This window comes from Meles meles, chromosome 20, assembly GCF_922984935.1.
Source record: "Meles meles chromosome 20, mMelMel3.1 paternal haplotype, whole genome shotgun sequence".
In the NCBI taxonomy this organism is placed as follows: Eukaryota; Metazoa; Chordata; class Mammalia; order Carnivora; family Mustelidae; genus Meles; species Meles meles.
Genome location: NC_060085.1, coordinates 16,320,331 through 16,341,849, shown reverse-complemented (window position 1 = coordinate 16,341,849; position 21,519 = coordinate 16,320,331). Strand labels below are relative to the sequence as shown.

General features: G+C 46.9%; 1 protein-coding gene across 1 annotated transcript; it reads left to right on the top strand.

Annotated features, from left to right (window-relative positions):
* Positions 1-4,373: 4,373 nt before the first annotated feature.
* On the top strand, positions 4,374-18,443 carry LZTFL1 (leucine zipper transcription factor like 1). Its single transcript, XM_045989873.1, has 10 exons — positions 4,374-4,487; positions 6,726-6,850; positions 9,262-9,456; positions 9,820-9,880; positions 11,011-11,082; positions 12,507-12,572; positions 12,659-12,736; positions 15,175-15,351; positions 16,068-16,171; positions 17,304-18,443. The coding sequence occupies exons 1-10, from the start codon at positions 4,485-4,487 to the stop codon at positions 17,320-17,322; spliced, it is 900 nt and encodes a 299-aa protein (XP_045845829.1). The 5' UTR covers positions 4,374-4,484; the 3' UTR covers positions 17,323-18,443.
* The last annotated feature ends 3,076 nt before the right edge of the window (positions 18,444-21,519 follow it).

Genomic DNA, 21,519 nt, shown 5'->3' with positions numbered 1-21,519 from the left:
TTATCGTGATTATTATAACCCCCTTGGTTTAGAAAATTCTAGATTAAAAAGGAATTTGAAATTAAAACAACTACCCGATGCAGGTTTGCAGAGCAATTCGAAAAATCCCCAAGCCCCAAACATACTCACGAATGACATATTTGCATGATCTACCCACTCTTTTCGTCTCCCGGCATTAATAACACTTAGTAAGCACAGACGGGAGCTTGCCCGCGGGAAATACACTTATGTTTCCTTCGATACGCAAACTGATAACTTCACCTAAATGTCATAAGAGTGGTTATGAAACTCATTCTTTATCTTGCATCCACCGTACCCAGTAAAGTGACCTTCCCTCTATGTGAACCCATGAAGGTCCACCGTAGTAAGAAAGAGCCAGAGGTTGTGAAGCTGAATTATTGCCCTGGAGTATGGCTAGCCCATCATGGGCGCTAAGCCATGGCGACCATTATCAAATTCAACAAACACTCAACAGAAATGTGAGAGATGGCATGATAAAGCACACAGTTCACTGAGCTTGCAGCGGGTCATGTTGCATGACCTTGATGTATGGACCTTGCAGGGAGACAATAGTTCCACCCGGATGCCCCTGGGAGGCAATGGTTAAGTGGGGTGGCCAACCCAGTGCCTCCAGAACATCCTTCCATGCCTGAGGGTGTTCCAGGTTACACGCAGGGACACCCTGCCCTCTGTTCTTCTTGTCCCTCAGGCTCCTTCCATGGGTAGGAGGACCTTCCAAGGAACTTCCAGGTCCTTCCATGGGTAACTGCATGTATAACAACCCTTAATCATTTAAGTGAAGGATTCCTGACTGTGCCCCAAGACTTCTCCAAGCCTTACACAAATGGGAAATCTACACCTTTGTCCCCTGCTTTTCAACAGCCATGGGACACCCATAAGCTCCCCCAAACAGAAGTTAAGGTGCCCCACGTTCACAGGAGTGGTGCTAAAACTGAAAGAGAAAGCCAGGGCACCTATATTTGGGTAGGATCAAATGGTTGAGAAACTCTCACCAGTGATCATGAGATTTGGATTCTAGACCTGACTCCACTCTCTCACCTACTGGGCAAGGCCCTTTACTTCTCTGAGCTGTCTTTCTGCATCGGGAATTACTGTTTCCTCCTAGCTCTTAGTTTGTCTGAATTGAAACTTACCCATTTTTATTATTTCCACTGTACCGTATTGCCCATTTAATTCAATACACCTGTGTTCATTGTCGTGCCTCTTTTTCTAAAGACACCATCCCTTCGTACATTCCATAGGATATAGCTGCTCCCACTTTGTTCTAGCAATGGAAGTTTCAAGTTTATTTTTTAATGCACCAAACTTGCGTCTTGGGACAACTCCTAAGCCTGGTGCGTAAAGGAAGGTGGCAAGAAACGAAAAGAAAAATGAAATTCTCAAAACCAGAATATGATTTAATGTCCCCCATACCAGAAGACTTCACACCTACTTTCTGGTTTTTCTCCTGAAAACTAGTTTCATCCCACGTTCCAACTTCAGATGCCTTCGCCTAGCCCTCCAAGGACCTGGACACGTGGCCGTGGCTCTCAATCTCCCCATCCATTAATGAATCAGGCAGAACTGGGACTGTGAAGTCCTTTCTAGACTTTTAGGTCCCAGTTGTGACCCTCTTTAAGTAGCACTGTGTAGTGGCCAAAATCAACACAAAGCCAAAAGCGTGATCTAAGTTGGTTTATCTATTTCCGAGTCGGGACTAACTCATGCCAGATAGCTTCTCCTGAGTTTTAAGTCTCCCGGAGTCTCAGGAAGCTCCCCACTCTGTGCTCCTTCCTATTTATTTCCCATTTATTTCCTATTTGCTCCTTCCTTTATTATTTCCTGTCATGCCAAGCTCACTTTTTAGCTTATTCATTCCCTCCTCAGTGTGTCTGGCTCATGCTTCTGAGCCTGCTGAAACGCCCACTCGATGGCTTTCACCCACCCAGTCCCAAGCCCCTGGCACTTGCAATAATGTTTCACCCTGCACATTTGCCTCTTCTAGGACAATCTCCTTCCTTCTTCCCTCCTTCCCTTCTGCTTTTCTTTTTGTATAAAATTGACAAAGAAAATTTTAAGAAATACGGGGCGCCTGGGTGGCTCGGTTGGTTAGGCGACGGCCTTCAGCTCAGGTCATGATCCTGGAGTCCTGGGATCGAGTCCCACATCGGGCTCCCTGCCCCATGGGAAGTCTGCTTCTCCCTCTGACCTTCTCCTCTATCATGCTCTTTCTCACTGTCTCTCAAATAAATAAATAAAATCTTTTAAAAAAGAAATTCTAAGAAATACATTGTAAAAGGATTCCCCTCTTTGAGTTCATTAAGTTGGCCATTTCCTCATCACCTCACATTTTTACTTTTTTTAAATTTATGAGAACACTTAACCTCTTCTCCCAAGGAATTTTAATTATCCAATACAGTGTTATCATCTACAATCACATCATACATGAGATCCTCAGAACTTACTCATTTTATAAATGAAAGATTGTACCTTTTTGCCAGCATCTTATTTCCCCCACTCCAAGCCCCTGGCAATCACCTTTCTATTCTGTTTCTATGAGTTAGAATTTTTGCCCCCTAATTCCACATACGAGTAATAACATGCAATATTTGTCTTTCTTTTGTGGCTTATTTCACTCAGCATACATAATACCTCTAAGTCTATCCATGTTGTCCCAAGTAGCAAAATCTTATTTTTATGGTTGCATAATATTCCACATTGTGTGTGTGTGTGTGCGCGTGCGTGCACATAAACATCTTTTTAAGATTTTATTTATTTGACAGAGAGAAATCACAAGTAGGCAGAGAGGCGCGCAGAAAGAGAGAGAGGAGGAATCAGGCTCCCTGCCGAGCAGAGAGCCCAATGCGGGGCTCGATCCCAGGACCCTGGGATCATGATCTGAGCCAAAGGCAGAGGCTTTAACCCACTGAGCCACCCAGGCGCCCCGTACACATCTTCTTTATCCATTCATCTTTGGTGGACATTGGGTCGCTTCTGTATCTTGACTGTTGTACAACACTGCAGTAAACAGAGGAGTGCATGTGTCTTTCTCAGTGCTTTCGTTTTCTTTGGGTAAATACCCAGTAGTGGAATTACTGGCTCATATAGTTCTGTTTTTAACTTTTGAGTAACTTCCATACTGTTTCTTCCTGTGGCTTTACCAATTTATGTTCTCACCCGGAGTGCACGAGGGTTCTCTTTCTCCACATCTTCCCCAACACTTATTTGAGTCTCGCCACTCTGACAGGTGTAAGGTGTTATCTCATTGTGGTTTGATTTGCATTTCCCTGATGACTTAGGACAGTGTTTTTTTTTTTTTTTAATATTTTATTTATTTATTTGACAGAGAGAGATCACAAGTAGATAGAGAGGCAGGCAGAGAGAGAGGGAAGCAGGCTCCCTGCTGAGCAGAGAGCCTGATGCGGGACTCGATCCCAGGACCCTGAGACCATGACCTGAGCAGAAGGCAGCGACTTAACCCACTGAGCCACCCAGGCGCCCCAGGACAGTGTTTCTTAAATAGTGTTCCCTATCCCTCCTGGTGTGTGATAAAAACTGCAGATTCCAAAGTCCCAAGCTAGACTTCCTGATTCAGAATTTCTGGAGGGGTGAGGCCCAGGAAGCATTTGTTCCACAAGCTTCCCTGATGATTCTAGGCATAATAACTTGAAATTCACTGCTCTTTCACCCACTCGCATTTAATTTTGTTTTTAAGATTTATTTACCTATTTATTCGACAGAGAAAGACACAGCAAGAGAGGGAACACTGGCAGGGGTAATGGAAGAGGGAGAAGCAGGCTTCCCACTGAGCAGGGAGCCCGATTTGGGGCTGAGTCCTGGGATGATGACCTGAGCCAAAGGCAGATGCTTAATGGCTGAGCCATCCAGGCACCCCTCGCGTTTAATTTTTAAGGATAAAGCAAAACTATAAGAGGGGGGAAAAACAGCCATTCAAAACTCTATGGTGGCACCAGGCAGAGCAGGAGCTGCCGGCCCTGGAGAGCAAGCAGTCCAGCCACCCACGCCCAGGCCCCCTGAGACCACTAAAAAGTCGGAGAGGTCAGCCCTTCAAGCCTCAACCGGCGTCGTCACCAAGCCCGGAAAAGAAGGGACAGCCTTTCCGGGGTCCCAAACTCCGACGCTCCAGAGCACGCCTGAACGTGAGGATCCAGGCGGCCTCTCCACTCCGCTTACATCTCCCAAAGTCGGCGTGGCGCAGATAGGTGGGACTTCCGGCTCTGGAAACCAGTGCGCATGCGGCAATTGGCCGGTTACACTATACTTCCTGTCGCGTGATCATGACGGCCAATAAAAGTGCAGCACTTCGGGTCACGTGCCTCCGTTCCCATTAGCAACCGGAGGCTTCTAAACAAGTTGCCCTCCCTCCGCATCTTCTGTGGCCCAACCACCCGCGGCGACCAGGGGCTTGGCGGGGCTCCGCCTGACCTCTCCGGCTCCTCTGGGCTGCGACTCTCGCCGCCGCCATGGTGAGTAGCCGGCCGGGAGCCACAGCGCACGGAGGAGATGCCGAGCCGGGCCGAGGGAGGGCGTGGCTGCGTGAGCCCGCTCAGGGGCCTCCCGGCTGGTCCCCAGAGTTCAGTTGATCTCGGCCGCAGCCCCTCCTGCATACGAGCAGCCTCTCTTCGTCGCGTGGCGCCGCATCCTTCCTAGCTCCCGCCTGGGACAAGTGGCCCAGGTCACACCTCGAAGGAGCTGGAGGGAACGGCCTCCTGCAGAAGGCACAGGGCAGGCTTCTCTGTTCCTAAAACTCCCCAAGTTTTTAAAGACATAGGCAGGCACACCATTTGGCGGCATGAGCAGTTATGTATGATAACGACTTGAGGAGGGAGAACGTGATGGAATCTGGCTTTCAGGTGTGAGAGCGACATTAAGAGCCCACACCGTCCCCTTGGCAGCCCAGGACACGAGTGATTCTTCTTTTGTTTTGACATGTTCAGCAGAGGCTAGTTGTCCCGTGTGCTAAAATGTATGCATTCATCCTTCCAGCGGATATAGAATGTCAGCTTAAATAGCAACCCTACTTAGAGCAGTGCACAGTGTTCAGAAAAAGGACCGAAACCAGAGTTGGGGCACCATTGAATTGGGCCACTGAAATACATCAGCAGTGAAATGAATTTAACATTGTGGGTCAGCTGTACTCAAATTAAAAAATAAATAAAAGCTCCCAGGTGATCATAAAAATAAAAGAAGTTGCTAGTGAGCTTTACAAAAGCAATTTGAGCAGCATATGGGTTTAAGGACTAGGGGATAGCAACAGTAGAAAGGGCATGGAGAAATGCAAGAGTAGCTATAGGGATTCTAAGGTTTGCCGGGTTTTTTTTTTTTAAGCATGAATAAAGTTTATATATATAGCCTTCCCCATTGTCTGAAGGAAGAAGAAACCTACAGAATGTTGAGAGGGGAAAATAATTGGTTAATCAAGTCCTCCAGGAGTCTGAAATAGAACCAATTAAGGCCTGATGAAGAAGTGACCTTCAAAAGGAAGAACGCTTTTAAGTTCATCTGTTGACACATTGCTTGGAGGCAATGTGCTTAGTACTGGGGATGGGGTTACCTCAGCGAACAGGGTTGGCAGGGTCCTGGCCTTTAGAGACATATGTCCTAAGGAAATCAAGTCTTCAGAGAGGAGGTGTGTGGCTGCAGAAGGGCCACCATGAGCGACTTGGGAGTTGAAGGAGATTATGCCTGATGGTTAGCCTTGGTGTTGGAGGCATCCCAACCCTGTGTGTCCATAGTGACAAACCTGAAAAAAGCTTGGAAGTTAGATCTTAGTCTCCCGTAGGAAGGCTATGATAAATGATAGATCATTATTCCTAAAATAAAGATCATTGCTGACTCATTTAGTCCCTGCATTAGATGTTCAATGGCATGACGTCCTTTTCTTTTCAGTATAGCTATAAAATGAAAACTTGATTGATCTCTAGCTCATAGTTGTCAAGCTCTCTTTCGGTTTGAAATAAAGACCCAATAACTGTCTGTTTCAAAACCAAATACATTTTTTTAATATTTTATCTATTTATTTGACAGAGAGAGAGATCACAAGTAGGCAGAGAGGCAGGGAGAGAGAGAGGGAGAAACAGGCTTCCCACTGAGCAGAGAGCCCGATGCGGGGCTCGATCCCAGGACCGTGAGATCATGACCTGAGCTGAAGGCAGAGACCTAAACCACTGAGCCACCCAGGCGCCCCAAACCAAATACATTTTTTAAAGCTCTATTAGCTAGGATAAGATTAAGTTGGTGTAGTAGATATTAAAAAAAAATCACCAAAACCAAAAATAGTGGCTTAAAGAATGCAGAAGTGTATTTTGCTCACTTAACAACCATCTCACTCGTCATCTGAGGTCTGTAGGTCAGTGCTGCTCCACAAAATCAGGAATGCCAGTCTCTTTCATCCTGCTATCTGCCCGAACCCTCCAGAGAAATAGGTGTGACAAAGACATGCCCACATCATAAGGCTCAGGCTTTGAAGATGGCCCATGTCTCTTCTGCTCACATCCATTACTGACCAGTAGTCACGTGGCCAGACCTGGCTGCGGGAAGAGCCGGGAATCATCATTTAGTTGGGCAGCCATTTACCCAGGAAGAAGGGAAGAACAAAATTTGGTGGACATGTAGCAATCGCTACACCTGGATGTCTTGTATATTTTCATTGTTGGTTCCTTCGTCACATCTTCAACACTAACGATTACTTCTCTCTCTTTTAGGCAGAGTTGGGCCTAAACGAGCACCATCAAAATGAAGTTATCAATTACATGCGTTTTGCTCGTTCAAAGAGAGGCCTGAGACTCAAAACTGTAGATTCCTGCTTCCAAGACCTCAAGGAGAGCAGGTATCCGAAGACTTTAAGGAAACCCAGAGGGAGACCTGGATCCTTTCTGGGAACCGTAGTGGGGATGCTGTAATGGAGCTCATACAGACTGTGGCTGGGATTACCGTGATCAGTTACTCACTGAGAGTAGCTACACCACGCCTTGTGGATGTGTGAAATTCAAGAAAGTGGGTTGTGGTGGGAGGAATCTATTACTAGACATACACCCGTGATAATTATGAGATTGCAAAGTTTCAGAAGAGCCCTCAGGAAGTAGTGAAATGCATGTAGGTTAGTGATCGCCTTGCTGTATTAAAGATCCCAGAACTTTAATTACCGGAGTTATTAATGAAAGGATTAGAGCCATAAGCCATGACAGCAAGAAAAGGCCTACGTAGTTCATATTGAAGAATTAGAAGGGGGAAAACAGCAGAAAACCCTGAAAAACCATTAACTAACAGAAATTGTTAGTAGACGATAACTAGTCGGGTTGAACCTGTCATGGAATATAATGAAGTCCGTAGAAAATGCATGTTTGATCTAGACAAAAATAGGGGACTCAACGAAAGAAAAGGACTGCGTAATAAAGAGACATCCGACTACTTGGGGGTCAGACTTTGGCACAGTTAAATGTCCGATGAGGTGGAAATGCACAAGGCCTCCACGTGAGTGCTGAGTGCCACAAAGCCATGCTCCGCACTTGGTAACAGACAGTGTCAGCTCTAGGCCATTACCGAATAGCATCTGGTCGGGTGGTTTCCTAACCCCTGCTGATGAAAGCAGCAGGTTCCCTGGCCCAGCTATGAGCCAGAAAAAGTACTTCAGTACTCACTTTATACATTGAGTACCTTAATTGTTCATAGTTATGAACTTGGGTTGCCAAAAAAAAAAGGTTTAAGCAGATTTGGTATGTTCCATTAAAGAATATAGGAAGATTGTTAATATATTGAATAAGGACTTTCATCAAAAATAGTTAAAGTTTTGGTTTTTTTTAGACTGGTTAAACTCTGGCTAAATGAAATGCTGAAGAATGGTAACTCAAATACTGTTCACTTGGGTAGAACTCTGATAAGACTTTGTGGCCCCTGTCTTCATCATGTCCTTTTGGAAGTGAGGAAGAAAAACTGGGGCTGGCGGCCTTGCTCCTTATTCCCTGAGCGGCTGGGAGCGAGTCAGAACCGGGGGCAGGGCAGGGTGGGGTGGGACTTGGTGGGGATGGGCGGGGAGGGGAGAGGCCCTCTTACTGTTGAACTTCCCTTGGAAGTAGGAGCCATGTGCAGACGCTTTGTCAGGATTCAGCTGTCAGGCATGTTAACTGAGATTGCTGGAAATGATTGTGGGGCTGAGTCACCCCACTGCCCGCAGGACCAGCGGCATACCATCTCCGAGCCTGCGTTCCCGTCTGCAAAGTGAGGGGATTGAAGAAAATGGCTCTGAACTTCTCTCCCAGGTTCCATAGTGTAATGGTTAGCACTCTGGACTCTGAACTTCCTCCCAACCCAAATACTGTCTGTGCAAGAGTAGGTTTAATGCCACTGGTGATGTGATGAATGGTCAGTGCTCAGAGGAGCTTTTTTTTTTTTTAATTCAATTAATTAACATATTGTATTATTAGTTTCAGAGGTAGAGGTCAGTGATTCATCAGTTGCATATAACGCCCAGTGGTCATTACATCGTGAGCCCTCCTTAATCCCCATCACCCAGTTACCCCCTCCCTCACCCCTCCAGCAACCCTCAGTTTGTTTCCTGTGGTTAAGAGTCCATTATAGTTTGTCTCCCTCTCTGATTCCATCTTGTTTTCTTTTTTCCTCTCTTCCACTGGGATCCTCTGTTTTGTTTCTTAAATTCCCCATATGAGTGAAATCATATGGTAATTGTCATTCTCAGAGGAGCTTTAACTCAGAGAAGTCGGTTTCTTTTTCATTGGGGCCCAAATGCTAAGAGAAGCAGCATGTAATGACCACTGATTTTCTTGCAGTCGTTTACTCTCACGTGAGTAGTTCCTACAATTACTGAAATGCTGAACAAATAATAGAAAGAAAAGAGAAACAACACCTTCCTGGTGACTTTTGAAACTACTACATGGGCTAAGACTAATTTTAACCCAGATTGAAGTAGAAAAAATTTCAAACTGAAAAACGTAAATGTTTGGAGGCCTGTTTGCGAGCATGGACCTCGTATTAGAGGATGTGCTCATCCACTGCGTGATCATTTAAGTAGACCTCAAAGATTACCCGAGCTTAGAAGAAAATGAACTGAGCTTGAATTATTTTTAGTATGTCTTATTAAGAAAGAAGATCGCTCCCGGAGAGATTTTTACTATAACCCTTGAACCCTTCAGATGACGTGAATGTGGGTTTCTTAGTTTTGTTGTATTTTGTAAACAGTCTGGGTTGTTTCTTCTGAAGCCTGGGACTGTGGCTGTTTTTCAGGCTGGTGGAGGAGACCTTCACCGTAGATGAGGTCTCCGAGGTCCTGAGCGGGCTGCAGGCTGTGGTCTACAGCGAGGTGGAGTCTGAGCTCATCAACACAGCCCACACCAACGTCCTGCTCCTGCGGCAGCTCTTCTCCCAGGCTGAGAAGTGGTACCTCAAGCTACAGACCGACATCTCTGAACTTGAAAACAGGTACTCACGTCCGTACCTGCAGTTAGGGTAGGAGGGGCCCAGGCAGGATCTCAAAAGTTAGCAAACCCCTTTGCGGCTTCCTAAGACCAGCGTGTGAGAAAGTCTGCGGGGAGCAGCAGCGAAGCATCTGGTCACCGAGTGGTCTCTTAGGTGCAGGATGCTGGAATATTCCAGTTCGGTCCATGTGGTTTGGATTCCCGGCCATTAGTAACTATTTTGGATATGGTAAAGTTTCCTTCATGGTGCTCTGTCCTCCTGCCGTGTTGTAGTAGATCGGGAGCAGTGATTTTATTCTTCTGGGTGTGTGGTCCCGATCTAGTCTAAATGAACTTTTTTTTTTTCATATTTGTTTTTATCTTCAAGAGAATTATTGGAACAAGTTGCAGAATTTGAAAAAGCGGAATTTACGTCTTCCAATAAAAAGGTAATTTTTGGTCATTCTGAGTTCATTTCTGAACAGCCAGGATTTCACATCCTAAAGTTGCACAGAGCAGTCAGGGGTGAAAGTGAAAACCATCAAGGAGGAGCCTTCAGTTCAAGAACAAACCTCACAGATTGCCTCGTATTTTAAGGCAAAAACAGGAACACTTTGGAAGGAACTCTGGAAACCTGCTTCAGTCTCCTCTTGCTCACTTGTGTGTGCTCTCACTCGCTCTCTCTCTCTCTCACACACACACACACACACACACACACACACACACACAGAATCCCTGCAGTCCATCCTACTCCCTGCCCTATAAACTCTTCACTTGGGTGATGCTCAGCATGGGCATCGGTCCTGGCCCTGTCTCTCCCGCCGGGTGACCTTGAACAGGTTGCTTCCGTCACTGAGCCCTGTTTTCGCCATCTGTTAAGTGGACACAATCCTCACAGTGACTCTTGACCTGCTTCCCTTTTAAACATTGTCATCGTTTGCAGTGACGACCTCACACGGCGTCGTGTGGGCGCCCCGCAAACGCTCCCTGGCATCCGAGCAAGAGAAACGGTGCTGACATGAGCCCACGAACAGACACGTACAACACAATTTCCCAGTGATTCCCTTGGAACATATTTCTGGCTAAGAAATGTCTGTGTCAGAGGACGTGGTTTCACCTGTTTTTAATGCCTATCGCTGAACGGCCGCAGTGTTTGCGACAAATTACTCCTCACCTGCAGCGTAGCCACACATGACCGTTTTCCCCAACGCGGGTTCAGGCAGAAGTCTGTTTCAACCCCCATGTGTTAAAACTCCTGTCACTAGAGGCTGGCATCTGTATCTGCTCTGGCTTCCAGCACCTTCCATCCTGCCTTTCTTCCCTCCTTTCCCTTCCACCTGAATTTATTTAAAAGGATATGGGGAGGACGGGTTCCCTCGCATCCCTAATCTGTTTGGGGCACTGCGGGGCAGGCACTGTCCTTGTCCCTGGGGTGTAGCAGAGAACCAAACCTACAAAAAGCCCTGCCCTGTGGAGTTGGCACCCTCATGGATATGTTTTTACACTGTTTTTCGCTTAGAATGTGCAAGTGTTGAGTGATTACATGTGATTTGGGTTTGGTTTCTGTATTTTGTGTCAGCCCATCATAGAGACCATGAAGCCCAAACTCGCTCCACTTAATGAGGGCGGAAGCACGGAACTCCTGAACAAGGTAATGTCCTTGTGGCAAGAAAGCCAGACCCTCTCCCTCAGCCCTCTCATGGCCTGCACAACTGGAGGGTGGAGAAACTGAGGGAGGAGGTGGCGGATTCGGGCCGCGGTCCGCTGAGGGTCATCAGTCCACTGTAGTCGTTCTGCTTCGTGGTGCCATGGGCCAGAAGAGGGCACTCAACTTCCAGAAACTCTGAAGCAGCTCCTAATTTCATCGTTTTGTGGTGACACGAAGGGCATGGCATTTTGGACAGTGTTTTATTGATGGACATTTGAAGTTTATGATCTACAACGGCAATGCTGGGGTTTTGTATTAGGAGGTTTATAAAAGCTAACTACCAATATACAAGTATTTGTCATGGCTCCTGTATTCTCAACATTGTGCTAGATGTTATTAGATAAAAAGCAGTATAATACTGAGTCTTTTGTCCTCAGAAACCTTATAGTTTCATTGAGCAGGGAGAATTAATATTCTGGAAGCGGGATTGCTACCCGTGTGCCCAGCGTGGCTGAGAAGACACAGTTCACGTGGATACGAGCAGTAGAGGACAGACTTTGGGGGGAGGCGGTCCCTGAGCTGGGCTGAAGGCTGAAGACGGATGAAATTGTCAGAGGGAAGAACAGGGGCATGGCCGACAGGGCGGTGGCGTGGGCAGCTGTGAGAGGCAGAAAGAAGAGTGACTTGGCTCTGACTTGGCACAGAGTGCCGTGCTCTCTGACGGGGCCGATGTGTGTGTTGGAGCTCAGGGAGGCAGAGGACTGGGCTCACAGCTGTCTCTCGTGACGGAGCTGCTTGGAGCAAAGGCCTGTGGCCTCATGTCAGGCAGAAGCGTCTAGGGTCTTGGGCAGAGCGTGGCACTGACAGAGACCGTGTTTTAGGATAAGCGCCTGTGGCGGGCTTTGTCAGCTGGGAAAGACCCAGGACTGGCAGGGTCAGCTGAGTGAGAGGTGGCATGGGGGGGCTGGGGACAGCGGCCTGAAGGGAGCCTGAGAGACCGGGGAAGAGGCTTAGAGCCGCAGGTGACGCACAGGTGTGGAGGCCAGTGGGCTGGGTGGGACGAGGATCGCACTAGCGACCGAACATGCAGGTGTTCGAGCTGTTCTATAATTTCAACTTAATTTTGGGGGCGCCTGGGTGGCTCAGTCAGTTAAGTGGCTGCCTTCGGCTCAGGTCATGATCCCAGTATCCTGGGATCGTGCCCCGCATTGGACTGCCTGCTCAACGGGGAGCCTGCTTCTCCCTGTCTCTGCCTGCCACTCTGCCAACTTGTGCACGCGCGCGCGCGCTCTTGCGCGCACGCTGTCTCTCTCTCTCTCTCTGTCAAATAAATAAACTTAATTTTGCAATTCAATTTTGAGGGGAAACACTTTCGAGTATTAAAAATACCACAGCTAAAATAATAAACCTTGAATTTACTCACAAAGGAAATTTCCAGACTTCAAGAAGAGAACGAGAAATTGAAGTCAAGGCTGAAGACCATTGAAATGCAGGTAACTGAGAAGTACTTTGACAAAATTATTGGAAGCATTGCCTAGGGACTGAATATTGAATGTGTGTTGTTTAAATCTGATTATAGGCAACCCATGCGTTAGATGAGAAGTCAAAGCTAGAAAGAGCACTGCAGGATTTACAGCTCGACCAGGGAAATCAAAAGGTGAGAGAAGTTTTGAAGGTAGGCAGTAATACTGTAATAACTTTGTGACCGTGGGTCACTGCACCGATCATGGGGGTCCCCGTGTACGGCACAGAAATCCTGTCACCGTGTTGGTCACCTGAAAATGATCGAGCATTGCGTATTAATTATACTTTAATTTTTTTTTAAAGGTGCAATAACTTTTAGCTTTCTTTTTCACATTTTTCAAATAGAATAAAGTTACAAACTTAATCTGAAGTGTTGAGGGGCGCCTGAGTGGCTCAGTTGGTTGGGTGTCCGACTCTTGATCTCTCGCTCAGGTCTTGATCTCAGGGTCATGAGTTTGAGCCTTGCCTTGGGCTGCACAGTGGGCTCCACAAGGGCATGGAGCTACTTAAAAAGAAGAAGTCTTAGTTACTGTTCGTTATGGCCCTCCCCTTCCACTCCCTGAGAAGGGTGCCACTGTTGTCCTGCCTCGGGACACCCCCGTCCAGGAAAGGCTGGGGTGAGGGGCGTCGCCGGGGCAGGGACACAGCTCACATGTTCCCCATGTCCCCAGATATGCTGAAGTTTGTTTTGTTTTGTTAAGTTCCTCCCTCCTTTTACCTTGACATTCCAATTACAGTGGGGGAAAAGGAAGTGAAGAAAGAAAGACTTTTTAGTTCATTGGATGTGTATTCGGTTTTATTATACAGAACTCATTATTAGTGAAGTCGGCCTTCGGTGAGTACGACAAAAGAGAATGAATTTACGGGGTCTGCATCTTCACATGCCCCCACGTCTGGCGGGGCTCGTGTGATGCGCTGAAACGCAGGGCTGGGTCTCCAGGCCTGTCTCGGTGGGTCAGTGAGGCTCGCTCCCACTGCGGGAAGTTCTCACAGACACAGTTCTGTCTCCGTGGCCTTCCCATCGGCACCAGATGCTAGAACAGACTTCCTGTCCCCAGGCCATGTAAGTGGCTTTGCAGGGTGGCTCTGGCTTTTCCCGTGGTTGTACTTTCCTTGCCAGTGTCTGCTAAATACTCCCCACACGTTAACAGGTTTTTTTTCTTATTTTTTTAAGATTTTATTTATTTGTCAGAGAGCCGGTGAGCACAAATTGGGGGAGGAGCAGCGGGAGAGGGAGAAGCAGACTCCTCACTGAGCGGGGAGCCTGAGTGGGGCTCGATCCCAGGACCCTGAGATCATGACCTGAGCCGAAGGCAGAGGCTTAACCAACAGAGCCAGCCAGGCATCCCTCTTGTTCCACTTTTTTATGGAAAAATTCGAACACAGAACAGTAGAGGGACTAGGATAATGCACCCCTGGTACTTGTCACTAGGCTTTACTGATCACCAGGGCCTGGCCAGTCTGGTTCCCCATTTACCTCTCCTTCTCCCCTCCCACCATGTTTTTTTGAAGCAGACCTCAGACGTTACATCATTTCGTCTGTAGATATTTTTAAAATAGGAAGATAAAATAATAAAAATAAAATAGGAAGATAATTCTTAGATGACTAAAAAAAAAAGGAAAATAAGTATGATTTTCAATGCTATTTAAAGGACCACAGATTTATAAAACACAGAGCTACATACTTCAGAATGGCTTTCTAATGTCTCAAAAGTAAAACTGTTGCAAACATTTTTAGATGATAAATTTGGTTTTAAAGCCATTTTGGACTTTGTTCCAATTTTACTTTTCAGACTTTAGCAAAAGCAAAAATCACTAGCTGTGATGAAGTAAAATCTTTTTAAAAGACCAGATTTCAAAAACGAGTGAGGAATTTTATTGGTAATACTGCTTCTCCTTCACGTTTAGCAATTACAGACCATTTTCCTGTTTAGTAATACAACTGTTTTCTATTACAAATTTATCCAGTCAAAGACAAGATCCAGCCGACAAACATGCCTGTCACGTTAATACAAAAAAAAAACCAAATCCTTAAGATCTTATAAATTTAGCAAGTCATATAATCATTAAACATTGATTAGGCTCTTACACTTTAAATAGTGACTAAGACATAGATTTATTAAATTTTTGATATAAACTCTGTAAGTTTATTATTTTTCCATCTGTATCATTCTAAATTCTTCACCAGGATTTTTTTTTTTTTTAACCTGACTTTTCAAAAATGAAACGTGTTTGCCATCCCTACCCTGGGACACACAACCTTGTTAGACTTAGGATCGCACCTCTCTCCTGTTCCGCTTTGGAATTCCAGCAATTTGTAAATGGTATTTTACATGTCTGGAGTTGAGTGACCACTGAGTGTCCGCCAGGTGCACGGGGGCCGAGGGTGAGCTGGGCACACCGGTGACCCTCCGGGAGCAGGAGCTTACCCAGGCTGGTGGGGGGCCGGGGGGTCTGGGGGCCGACGCGCACACACACAACATTCCTATCACAACGCCGAATCACTGTTGTACAACAGTCACCAACTGGGATGTCAACATGAAATTATGTCAGTGCGTGTATCTTTCATAGGATTTTATAAAAGCCCAAGACTTGAATGACTTGGAGAACACAGTAGCTGCTTTGAAGAGTGAGTTTCAGAAGACACTTAACGACAAGACAGAAAACCAGAAGTCCCTGGAGGAGAATCTGGCGACCGCCAAGCACGACCTACTCAGGGTTCGGGAGCAGCTGAGCATGGCTGAAAAGGTCAGGTTTGTCTGCGTGTGTCTCCCTAGCTAAGGAACAAGGGTCACCGAGGGACACATGCTGGAGGCTAGTGTATTGGCCTATATACGTGTTCGAGATTTATCATTTCTGGGCATTGAGATCCTTCTGTGTTTGGCACTAAGATATCTATGATAATAGAAAATCGCCACTCCTTCCTTTAGAATGGTCAGAGACTCGGCCACGGATAGCTTATGTGAGCAGCCCTGCACCCCCGTGTTGCCCGGCCCCGTACAGCCCAGCACAGGGATGGCTGACTTCTCTTGAAAGGATTCTACCCCTTGTTTTTAATTTCTATGAAATAGGTAAAGAACTGTGTTCTTCAATTTAGGGATGAGACTCTTAAGCATTTGGGAGCTAAAATGTAACTGAATGAAAAATCCTCCTCCTAGAATACTGATACCACGTTGGGATGCCGGGGAAAGATCATGCATATTTCACCTGAGAATTAGTTTACTGTTTCAAACAGATTTCTCATTGTCCTTAGTTACATGCTGACAATGTTGCTGTTTTCTTGGGAGGAATGTATTTTTAAAATTTGCACAGCCTTAATTTTATGTAAGTACATTTTAAAAAGAAATTCAAAAATAATATAAAAGTATTAGTAAAATTAGAGCAAAAGTATACATGTTTATGAGGTGTGATATTTCTCTACATCACCGTTTTGTAGTAACGGCCCGACGTTTTTCACTGTGCAGGAATTAGAGAAGAAATTCCAACAAACAGCAGCTTACCGAAACATGAAAGAGATTCTCACCAAGAAGAATGACCAAATCAAAGACCTGAGGCGAAGACTGGCCAAGTAAGCCTTGCTGATCCCGTGCGGCTCTTGGTTTTGTCCCACCACCGGATCGCTGTGTGTTCGTCACTATGTCTCAGTTTGTGTCCAGAGAGGCCAGGCCGGGGGTGCTTGGTGTCCTTTAGTCTAGAAACCTACATTTGAGGAGCATGGATGAGGTCTGGCCAGGCCATCTGCACTGCTCTTGAGGGCTTCGGTATAGGTTCTGTGGGACTTTAGACACACGTACATACACGCGCCCGCACACACACACACATACACACACACATGGCTACACCAGGCTACCCTTGGCAATGCATTCCTTTAAGCAGGACAGCAGAAAGGAAACCCAGCAAGCTTCCAGGGCATCCTTGGGCATTTCTCATTTCTCCTCAGGAATGTCCTCAGGAGCCTAAGGCCTGGTCGTCCTGTGCCCACCCTCAATGACAGTTCAGGTGCTAGAGAACGCGGTCCCTGCAAGTGGGTGCCCTTGCCAGGCTGGCTTAGAGCCCCACACGCCGTGGAGCACCGGGTCCCTAACCACGCCCTGCCCTGGGATGGGGAGGGACATGTGCCGTTGCTGGAGCCCAGCGCCCAGAGCGGGGACCCTGCGGCCGCGCACCTGCCACAGTCACAGCTCAACCCCAGTCCTCCTGGCCCATGTGTGCTCCGCTCCTCGGGCTCATGTCTGTCCTCCGCGGTTTGCTCTGGAAACTCCGTGGCCCTCTTACCCTAATCAGGGCTCCGGGGGAGACAGAGCAAGGATGTAAATCCCAGATCCACTCCGTCTGTAAAGAAGGAGGGTCTGTTAACCTTGTCTTCGCGTCGCTCCATCAGCACTTTGTGACCATCCGACGACTCAGATCATTACGGAGTCTGCTGTCCTCAGCTGTCTTGGGTCTAAATGCCAGCTCCAGAGACTCAGAGTCTGAAGGTGGCCTCGCGCTTCCCTGGTCCTTCGTCCCCCAACTGGGGGAGTCCCTCATGGTGCCGTGGCAGTCTCTGACTCCCCCCTGTAGTGATTCTAAGTGAAAAATGCACTGTGACTGGGTTCGTCGCTGGAGAGCTGGTGGGTCAGCTCACGGGGAGCAATGACAGCGACAAAGAGTGTCACGTCGTTATTCATGGTCTTAACGGAATTTTCATCTCTCTGCAGGTACGAGCCTGAAGACTAAAACCCAAAGAAGATTTCTCCTGGAAGCACGTGAAAGTACAAGCCACTTCGCCGTTCAGGCATGTATTTTGAAGCAGTTTGTTATATCGCCTCTCTTTATTTTTCTAATAGTAGACTTGGCTTCTGATATGCAGAACGAGACTTCCTGTCCCACTTCCCTAATTGAGAAGAGGGGAAGCTACTGACCGACTCTGGCCGGTCCTCCCAGAGCCCTCTGAGCGCTCCTGAGTCTTCGTTCCGATGCAGTGAGAATTCTTTATTAGTCAAGAAGAGATGGTTAGGGTAGGAAGAAGAGTCTTAGCCGTTTGCATTAGTATAAAAAGCACCAGTTTCAATAAATGTTAGAGCAGCGTTGTCTATTCTTGTATGTTCCCCAGAGCAAAAATACAGAGTTATTAAAGAGAGTTACTACAAATAAACCTGATTTTTCAAAATCAAGTTCATTTTCTCTATTTCATTTTAAAATACGAATACACTGAAAATGTGCCTACTAACTTTTATAGGCAGCATTTTATCACTTATAAGGAAAATTAATAGCAAACATGAGGATCTGATTAACTTCAGTCTCTCTAGCTAAACGCTGTAATTATCAGAGGACATGCAGACTTTTTTTTTTATAAAGATTTTATCTATTTATTTGACAGACAGAGATCACAAGTAGGCAGAGAGGCAGGCAGAGAGAGAGGAGGAAGCAGGCTCTCCGCTGAGCAGAGAGCCCGATAAGGGGCTCGATCTCAGGACCCTGGGATCATGACCTGAGCCAAAGGCAGAGGCTTTAACCCACTGGGCCACCAAGGCGCTCCCCCACGCAGACATTTTTTGCAACCCTACCTAGTCATGAATACGGATCACTGAAGTCAGGTCCATCCATACTTCTACAGTTGAGAAAGTCTCTAGACTCAGAATAAATATAATCTTTATACCTCAGTCGTCCAGAATATTCTCTTAAATTATACTTGTAAAAAAATGACTTACGTTCCACATAAAACCAGTTAGTAGACCTAAGATTCAACTTCTGATCATTGTTTATTTGTATGCATCTACAGTAACTGCATGTTCAAGGGGTTCTGATTCTATTTCCATTGGTTCTGCTTTTTTTCTGGAGTGATTTTGGATACATCATTAAAAGTGAGGCCTCTGGGGCGCCTGGGTGGCTCAGTGGATTAAGCCGTTGCCTTCGGCTCAGGTCATGATCTCAGGGTCCTGGGATCGAGCCCCGCATCGGGCTCTCTGCTCCGCAGGGAGCCTGCTTCCCTTCCTCTCTCTCTGCCTGCCTCTCTGCCTACTTGTGATCTCTCTCTGTCAAATAAATAAATAAAATCTTTAAAAAAAAAAAAAAAAGTGAGGCCTCAATCTCCGCAGTCATGTAGTGCAGCGATTTGCCATAAAGGTAAATAAAATAAGGTCCACAAAGCAGTGATGCATCAGGAAGAAGGGACTGACTTCTGTCACCTTATTTAGAAAGTAACTGTTCGCATTTCCAGAAGCAGAGTGTCACGCCCTAAGGGAGTGCCGTCTGCTGCGAGGTCATCCCACTTGCACAAACGAAGATTTTATTCACCAAGAAGGGTTCACCCATCAGACAGTGAGGCTCATTATTTTTATTCACGCTTGTAATACTAGCCTTGAATTTGCTGTTTTTCTTAGAGGCTTCGTGTTAAAATACTGAAGGAACGAATGGTAAAGGGTAAGACCGACGACCTACCCTGAGAAGGACCCAGAGGCAGTCTTAAAAAGATGAATGGATCAGAGAAGGGAGGGGAAATCCAACAGGCCAGCGTCTATCACATAATCTCTCCCCCCTGCCTCTCACCGTTCAGGTCACTCGTGAATCTCTCTTCCTTCTAGAGCTTTTACCCGCCTAGTTCTTTAGCCCCAAGTTGATACTCTCTCCAAAGATCTATCCCATTCCTTAAGGACCAGGATATTCTATATAATTCAGAAACAGAACATGCTAGAAGAGCCATCAGAGACCATTTGATCATTCCCTCCCTGCATCTTCTCAATGTGATGCCCACGGGGGTGGAAGAGGTGTTGAGAAACCTATATTGCTAAGGAGAATTTCAGCTTGTCTTTTGGTAGCAACTTTGAAATATTCTGTATGGTGTGTTCCTGTTCGATCATAAATTCGAAAGTAATTCTGAAACCTTAAAACCTAACTGTGTCCCACGGGAAGATACGTACGACATTCTTTGACGTAAATCAACTCGATGATTCTGTTGCATCTAAATACCTTGTGCTCGGCTTTTGCCCATCATCGGGCTCCCTGCTCGGGGGGAATGCGTGTGTGTGTGTGTGTGTGTGTTTAACTCATGCCATTAGCAAAATGAAGTTTTATTTGTGTATTTCTTTTGAAATGAAAAGATAAGTATTTGCACAAAACGAAGTTTTAAATGTTTATTTTTTGCACACTTTCCTAGTTTTAAGATTTATCGCACTTGACTAAGCAAGCAAGCCTCTCCAGTCTATATATTTTGGGCTCCTAAGAGCATCGGCTGAAGCCGTCATTAACCCTCCAGGGCGCTGTATATTGTCTCTTTACCTTTCTGATCTACTACTTTTAGGCTCTCTCTTTGCTTAGAGGACCCCTTTCAATATTTTCTGTAGAGCTGGTTTGGTGTTTGCAAATTCTTTCAGTTTTTGTTTGTCCTGGAAGCTTTTTATATCTCCTTCTATTTTCAATGAAAGCCTAGCTGGATAGAGTATTCTTGGCTGCATGTTTTTCTCGTTGAGTGCTCTGAATATATCATGCCAGCTCTTTCTGGCCTGCCAGGTCTCTGTGGATAAGTCTGCTGCCAATCTAATATTTTTACCATTGTATGTTACAGACTTCTTTTCCCGGGCTGCTTTCAGGATTTTCTCTTTGTCACTAAGACTTATAAATTTTACTATTAGGTGATGGGGTGCCCCTCGATAATATTATTTAAACAATAATTTTTATACCACACACAAAAAACGTTGGGAGTATTTTACAGATTTTTTTTAAAAAGACACTGATATTAAATAAAGCAAAATTAGAATTTGAAAATGCTTCATAATATTTTCTAAGTACCGAGAGGACGCGAGGTGGGTACAGGGTACCAGCAACGAGGTGGCAGTCCCCTCACTGCCTTGCAGAGAACTGAGGAGGGGCCACGTGCTGCCCACAGACTCCTGTTCTGGAATCCTGTCCGTCAGAGAATCCGAAGTCCCAGGGAGCTCGGCGGTGTAGCAGCCCCCTACTGTGCGCCGTGGCCCACAGAGGACAGCCCCCGGCGGCCCCCAGCGGGCTGCTCATTAGCAGTAGCGTGGCCTCCCTCCTTGATTCAGCGAGGGGACAGCCGGCTGCCCGTGGGCTGGCTCTCTTGCAGGGCACCCACGCCCCAGGTCCTCCCTCCGAGCTTTCTAGCCCGGTCCTCGGTACGCCCTGGTCTCCGACCTCCCGGGAGGCATCGCAGCAGTGTGTTAGGACTGGCCTTGCGTGTCCTTGCCAAGGTGCCAAATCCCGGGTCACAGAGGAGAACCCGCGTATCCATAAACTGTCCTTAGCCGGCTTCTGTTCTGCTGCCTACGGGGCCAGCATCCTCCAGGCCCCCTGTGTCCACACATGCTCTTCTAGCTCCTGCCAGCCCACCTGAGCCCGGTTCTTCAGCCCTTTCCTCCTTGGAAAGGAAGCGAATAATTTGCTTCCTTTCCAAGCAGGACAGTGTCTCTTTTTACACGGGCCATGCCGGTCCTCGTCCCCGTTGTCCGATGTAGGAGGAATGAGCGCAAGTGGGGGCAGGTCTTGGGGAGGACAGAGGCACTCTCGCTAGTCCTCTCTGCCAAGAGAGGCTAAATGTGGTTTCCAGGCGAGGGGAGGGCTGCTCTCTAGCCCGGGCATGAGCCACCTGCTAGACCCAAGCATTCAGGGGGGTCTGGGGTATGGGCGCCCTTGAGGGCATGTGCCCAGATGGGCCTACCTCCATCTCAGAGTCCTGCCTTTCCTAACCAGAGCCTGGCTTGAGCCACTGGGACTTGACAGGCCTGTGAATTTGGTCCACTTCGGGATCAGGCCACTCGTGACCCCATCTTGGATTCTCCTCATAGAGGAGATGCGGGTCTCTTCAGTGTGCCCTAGGGCATTCTGATTGTCGCAGCATCTCCTGTGGTGACAGCTGGTTGACCAGCCTGCTGCTCTCTTCGTCACCCCGGTCATTCCCAGGCTGGAGTTTGGTAG